The sequence below is a fragment of the Choloepus didactylus genome, chromosome 17, assembly GCF_015220235.1.
Source record: "Choloepus didactylus isolate mChoDid1 chromosome 17, mChoDid1.pri, whole genome shotgun sequence".
Taxonomy (NCBI): domain Eukaryota; kingdom Metazoa; phylum Chordata; class Mammalia; order Pilosa; family Megalonychidae; genus Choloepus; species Choloepus didactylus.
In genome coordinates, this window is record NC_051323.1 from 20,538,722 (window position 1) to 20,544,721 (window position 6,000).

A 6,000-nucleotide genomic window follows, 5' to 3' on the forward strand; every position below is an offset into this window, starting at 1 on the left:
TAAGAGAGGAAAAACACCCCAAGAGCAACTAAGAATCACATTTTTGAGGAGCTGCAGCCTAGAGAGGAACACCCTGGGAGAACGCCATTTTGAAACCAGAACTCTGGAGCAGATGCCAGCCACGTGCCTTCCCAGCTAACAGAGGTTTTCCGGACAACATTGGCCATCCTCCAGTGAAGGTACCCAATTGTTGATGCGTTACCTTGGACACTTTATGGCCTTAAGACTGTAACTTTGTAACCAAATAAATCCCCTTTATAAAAGCCAACCCATTTCTGGTGTTTTGTGAAAAGGCAGCATTAGAAAACTAGAACAAGAAGGAAACTGAGTCACAGAGTGGTTGAGTGACTTGCCCAAAGACACATAGCTGGTAAAGTCCAAAATCCCAGGCCATCTGGGTCTGAGTCTACATCCTTAGCCACCACTCTTTTCTGCCTCTTGCTTGATGCTCGCAGCCCACTGGATTGCAACCAGCTATCTGCATACCCAACTTCTGCTTCATCCTGGCTTGGCTAAGCTCAGGCCCACAGGTTACATCGCCCCTTCCTGGAGGCCCAGGATGCCTGCCACACCCACCGTGAGCTGACCTCCCCAGGGCCTCATGATCCAACTGGCAACTGGCCCCATCAGGTACAGAGAGAGTGAAGCACGAGGGAAAAGACCCCCTGAGATGAGCAAGTGTCTGCAAGGCCAGAGAGTGGGAGCTGAGGATATGCGTGCCAGGTATGAAGGGCAGCGGGTGGCAGCGGGGACAATGTGGTGTGGCAGGATGTGAAGAGTCAAAAGGCATACCAAGATTGGGCTTCAGGGTCTGAGCTAGATTAGGTTCAAATCCTGCCCCTCCACATTTTACTGCATGTCTCTGGTAAATCAGAGCAAAATGTAGAAGAGCAGCTAGAGATGGCAACATTGGGCTTGAATTCCAACTCCACTATTTACCAATGTATAACCTCAGGCAAGTTCCTTAACCTCAGTTTTCGCATCTGTAAAATGGGGGTGGTAATAGTTGCTACACATATGGTTGCCAGGAGGACTAACTGAGATTTGTTTGTAGACAGATGTGACTGGTCTGTATTATAACTGGAACGTGATACAGCCCATGTTAAAGGAGCTCTATTTAGAGCAGCGTCTGGCACATGGTAAGCGTGGTGTCAGCTAGATAGATCTCTTTCCAAGGGCTATTGTGGGGTTTTGAAGCAACAGTGCCTGAAAGTGGTGCCTTGCTGGTACTTAATGCATGTTTTGAATACACATTTTAAAATTCAGAATCCTCTGTCTTTCGGTCATTCCCCTTATGCTGTGCTCCTGGCACCTTGCATTCCTCTACTCTGAATGAGCCCCATGTGGGTACCCCAAGCTCAGCCCTCCCCTCAGCTGGCCCAGACGCAGGCTGCCCTGGGAGTGGCCAGCACATGGTATTCTTTCCAAAGCGCTTTCTTATTTCTGAGAACAACAGAGGCCTCTGATCCGGGGGGAAGGATGGTGCTTTGGCCAGTGGGTGACCTTGTCCAGACCGCTGAATTTCTCCAGGCTCATGTTTTCATCTGTAAAGGAAGAAGATCTCTTTGCCCCTTGGCCTCCCGGAGCTGCTATGAACAGGAACTGAGTTTATGCGTGCACAGAGGAGCACAGAGGTTCTAGAATATTACAATGATGCAAGCCAGAGGAGAGACTTCATGAGACAAAGATCTGAAGGCTCTGAGAAAGGCCAGATCCATGCCAGCTGGTGAGGGAAGGCATTCCAGAAGGCTGTTCTGCTTTGAGCAGTGTGTTACTGAGACCAGAGCCGCCAGTGTTATCACTCGCCAGACCAGCCCAGGCCTGGAGCAGGGAGGCCAAATTTGGACATGGGTTAGGAGTTTGGCCAATCCTGGAGGTGGAATGTGGCCAGGGGTTGGGGGATGGGAGAGAATGTATTCCTGTGACTGCCTGGTGTGAAGGTGATGCCTGGGAGAAAGGGTTCCAGCCAGCACCCTCCTCAGGCTGGGGGTGGGGGTTGGGTGTCACTGTCAAGCAGATAATGTATGCTGGTTTGGATGTATTATGTCTCCCAAAATGCTGTGTTCTTCAACGCAATTTTGTGGGGGCAGACGTAATAGTGTTGATTATGTTGGAATCTTTGGATTGGGTTGTTTCCATGGAGATATGGCCCACCCAACTGTGGGTAATGCCTTTGATTAGATTATTTCCATGGCAGCGTGGCCTTGTCTATTCAATGTGGATCTTAATTTAATCACTGGAGTATTTTAAAAGAGAGTCACAGAGGCCCAGACGCTTGCTGACGCTGATGCTTAGACATGCTTGGAATAGCAGCCAAGAGAGACACTTTGAAGAATGCACAGGAGCTGAGGGTGGAGTGGAATGCTACCTGGGATCAGCAGACGCCAGCCACATGCCTTCCCAGCTAACAGAGGTTTTCCGGACACCATTGGCCATCCTCCAGTGAAGGTACCCAATTGTTGATGCCTTACCTTGGATACTTTCCTTCTGTGAAGGTATACTTGTGTTGATGACTTCATTTGGACATTTTCATGGCCTTCAGACTGTAATTTTGTAGCCAAATAACCCCCCTTTATAAAAGCCAATCCGTTTCTGGTATTTTGCATAACAGCAGCATTAGCAAACCGGAACACCATGTGCTTCCTTCCTCCACAGTGAGCTCTGAGTTCAGGGGAAGAGGCAGCCACCCTGGGGGCCAGGCAGCCAGCCAAGGGCAGGATTGCAGTGTGACAGCCGGCATGGGGACAGGAAGGTGGGGGGCGGCTGGGGCAGGGCCACATAAGTGAGAGGATGGAGGAGGATGCTGGAGATTGCGCCATAGACAGGCCCTCAGGCCTGAAATAACAACAGGAGAGAAGCCACACCAGTGGTCCTTCCGGTGGGTAAAGCACTTTTGGGGTTAGAAAGTGCTTCCCCATTTGTTATTCATTCTTTTCTTTCTCCCACTAGAAGAGGCCATGAGGCAAGTGTGTGTGTACTGCAGGGAAACCTGATTCCAGCTGAGTGGAGACAAGAGTTGACAAGCCCCCTGAGAGTGGAGGCAGGGGCTACAAAGTGGCCCCTCTCAGGGCAGCTGAGGGCAAGGACACCTTTGTGCACTGCACAGCTCCAGGGGGCGCTATTCACAAAGGCTCCTTGGCCCGCATGTTGGGGAATGGGAATGGGGGCCAGCGCTTGGAGTGGGAGGCAGCTGCTTAATACACGGGCGACAATATCCTCCCTCCTCTCCGCCAGCGGAATATTTACACTGTGAATGGTGCCCCCTAGAGTTGTGCAATGCAGAGTCCGGGACCCTTAGCTATGCCCCTACTCCCGGGCCATGCAGTGGCCTGGCCTGCCTGGAGCTGAGGATGTGGAGAGGAAGCATGGAGCAGCCCCGTGGATGCCCTGTGTGCTGCCCCTGGCCCCCTGTTAAAGCTCATTTCCGGAGGCGAGTCTGGGAAGCTGAGCTGCCTCCCCCCTGCCGCCCCTTTTGTGCTTTCCAGGCCCAGGCCCATTTGGCAACTGTGGTCCAACAAAACAGCTTCTTCCCATGACCCTGTGTAGTACACACCCTGAGGACGGCACACAGCAGGACCCCCGGGTCCCACTCCAGGAGTGTGCATGCACCTGGCACACAGACGTCTGTGTGTGCTGCTGAGGACATGTGCCTAAGTTCTTTGAGCATCCACTCCTTGGAACATCCCACGTGTCATATGTGCTCTCAGGTGTGCAGGTGTCTGGGAGCACACGCGAGCATGGGCGTCTGGGAACATGTGTACCCAGAAGATCCAGAAGGGACCGGAATAGCTGTGCTGGATAGCCAGGGATCAGCTGATGCCAGGATTTCTGGGGCCTGGCACTGTGCAGGGATGTGGGCAGATTAGAAGTCAGATCTTCAGGGAGAACTGGGCTGGCAGGTAACGGAGGCTGAAAGGGGAACCCACAGGGTGGACAGGGAGGCAGACTCTTAGACTCTTGTCCCCTGGTCCTTCTCCCCCAGTATGACTCCAAACCCAAAAACACCCATCTCTGAGCGTGGCCCCAGGGGAAGCAGACAGGGCCCAGGCCCCACCTCCTGGAGGAAAAGTCTGGTCAGGACTGTGTGGCAACCTTCCTGTGGGAGGTCCCAGTCTGATGGGGGAAACAGGTTCTCCTGTTTGAGGAGGCAGGGATCTGATGACAGAGATCACAGGCTCCAACCTGTTGGGGGATGGGGTTCCCAGCTGCTAAATTTCCCCCATCCTTTGCCCAAAGCAAAGGTCTGATTCCAGAAGGGGCGGGCGGTACCTCCGCCCTCACTAACACCCCGCCGGCCAGCCCAGCCTCTGATAGAGCGCAAAGACCGACCATGGCAGCCGGCCCCGGGCTGCGGCGGGAAGAGAACCCGGTTATAAATAGGCCTGGGACCAGGCCTTGAGGGAACAGAGGAGCCCTGCACTAGGGCGCGGCCCGTTGCCGCCCCTAGCGCGGAAAGACCTCTTTTATGAGATCCAGAAGAGGTGAGAGTGGAGACGCTGGTTCCAGCCGTCCCACTCGACCTCGGCCCCAATCCGGCCTCAGCCTCCAGGCCCCCAAGGAGCCACATTCCTCTCGCAGCCTCAGTTTCCCTCTGAGTCGCCTCTGCCCGCGGATGTGCCTTTGCAACATTCAACTTCAGCGCGGCCGAGCGGGAGTGTCTCGTCTTTCTCCTCCGGGCGCCCGCCGGGGTGGAGAGCCGCGGCGGCCCCTCCCCGACTCTCCCCTTCCCGAGCCGCCCCCTCGCCCCCCGGCGGGGATCGCCGGCCCCTTCTACCTGCAAACACAGCCGAGCAGTAGGCATCGCTGATGTCGGCGTCCGGGGTGCGGACGTTCTCCGCGTAGAGGAAGAAGACCCTCAACATGCCTGACGCGGGGAGGGCCCGTGCGCCCAGGGCGCGAAGAGAGCACGGGAAGGTCGCGGGGGGCCGAGGCGCGCCTGGTGGGTGCCCTCACTGGCAAGGGAGGCCGCTTCGTGTCTCGGGCTCCTGGCTCAGAGCTGCGGTTCTTAAAGAGGGGTCCCGGCACCCCGAGGCTGCCGTGGGGGGAGGGAGGTCGAGACTCGATCCCCGCCCCGGTCCGCTCTCACCCGTCTGGTTAGCAGGCGCTCGCGGGAGAACAGGGGCTTCTGCTCATCCTCCACCCCCGCCGCCCTGCTCGGGAAAGGCTGAGCTGTAACCTAACGCCCGGGCCGCGGGCTCTCCCCATGACACGGCATTTTGCACCTGGCCGGGGAACAGCGGACTGGGCGGCGGCCGCACGCACCCGCGCGGCTGGACCAGGGCTCCCAGCGTCCGGAGCAGCGCAGATCTCCCTCCGGGGCCGGGGAGTGACAGGCTCAGCCCCTCCCCTGACCTTCCACCTCCGGCCGAGCGTGGCGCCAAACTCGTCGCCTCCTCCCGCCGCGGGGATTCGAGCACTGTCGCCCCCGGAGCCAGCCCGGCCGCCCTGGGTGGGACGGGAGATTCTGGGGAGCGCTGGGGAGCGCTGGGGAGCAGGCGCTGGGCCGGCGCTTTCCGGAGAAGCCCAGAGCTGAGGAATTTCATTGACAGGCAGCGGCCGCTGTCTTAAAAACTATGCCCCACCCACCCCCACCCCACCCCACACCCTCTTTTCTAGTTGTAAAAGCAATACACGCTAATTTTAACACAAAAAGCATAAAGAAATCTCTGATCCTGAAAAAAAAAAAACACACCAGTATTAACATTTGAATATATACCAATTTAAGTTTTTTTTCCTCTGAAATTACATGTATGTGTATATATGCATGTAAATTTCAGTATTTATTACACATCTGAGATCAGATTGTATGTGCAATTGCATCCTGCTTTTTCTTGACACTTTCTTGAATTATTAACAATTCTTCATAACCTTTTCAATGTCTATATAATTTTTTTTTTAATCTGATGGCTGTACTAGATTCACAAAGTATTCTCCTATTGTCACACATTTAGGCTCTTCTTAGTTTCTCACTATTATAAAAAATGGGATATAAACCCATCT

At 54.8% G+C, this 6,000-nt stretch overlaps 1 protein-coding gene across 9 annotated transcripts in view; it reads right to left on the reverse strand.

The window, feature by feature from the left end:
- Window positions 1-5,300, reverse strand: part of DYSF (dysferlin) — a 227,828-nt gene extending 222,528 nt beyond the window's left edge. For 8 of the 9 annotated variants that reach the window (XM_037807457.1, XM_037807450.1, XM_037807452.1 and 5 more), the window contains exon 1: window positions 4,775-4,862. In XM_037807457.1, coding sequence (XP_037663385.1) covers window positions 4,775-4,862 — 88 coding nt within the window. Of the gene's footprint in view, window positions 1-4,774 lie in introns of all 9 variants that reach the window. The other variant, XM_037807433.1, reaches the window with a different exon arrangement.
- Window positions 5,301-6,000: the final 700 nt, after the last annotated feature.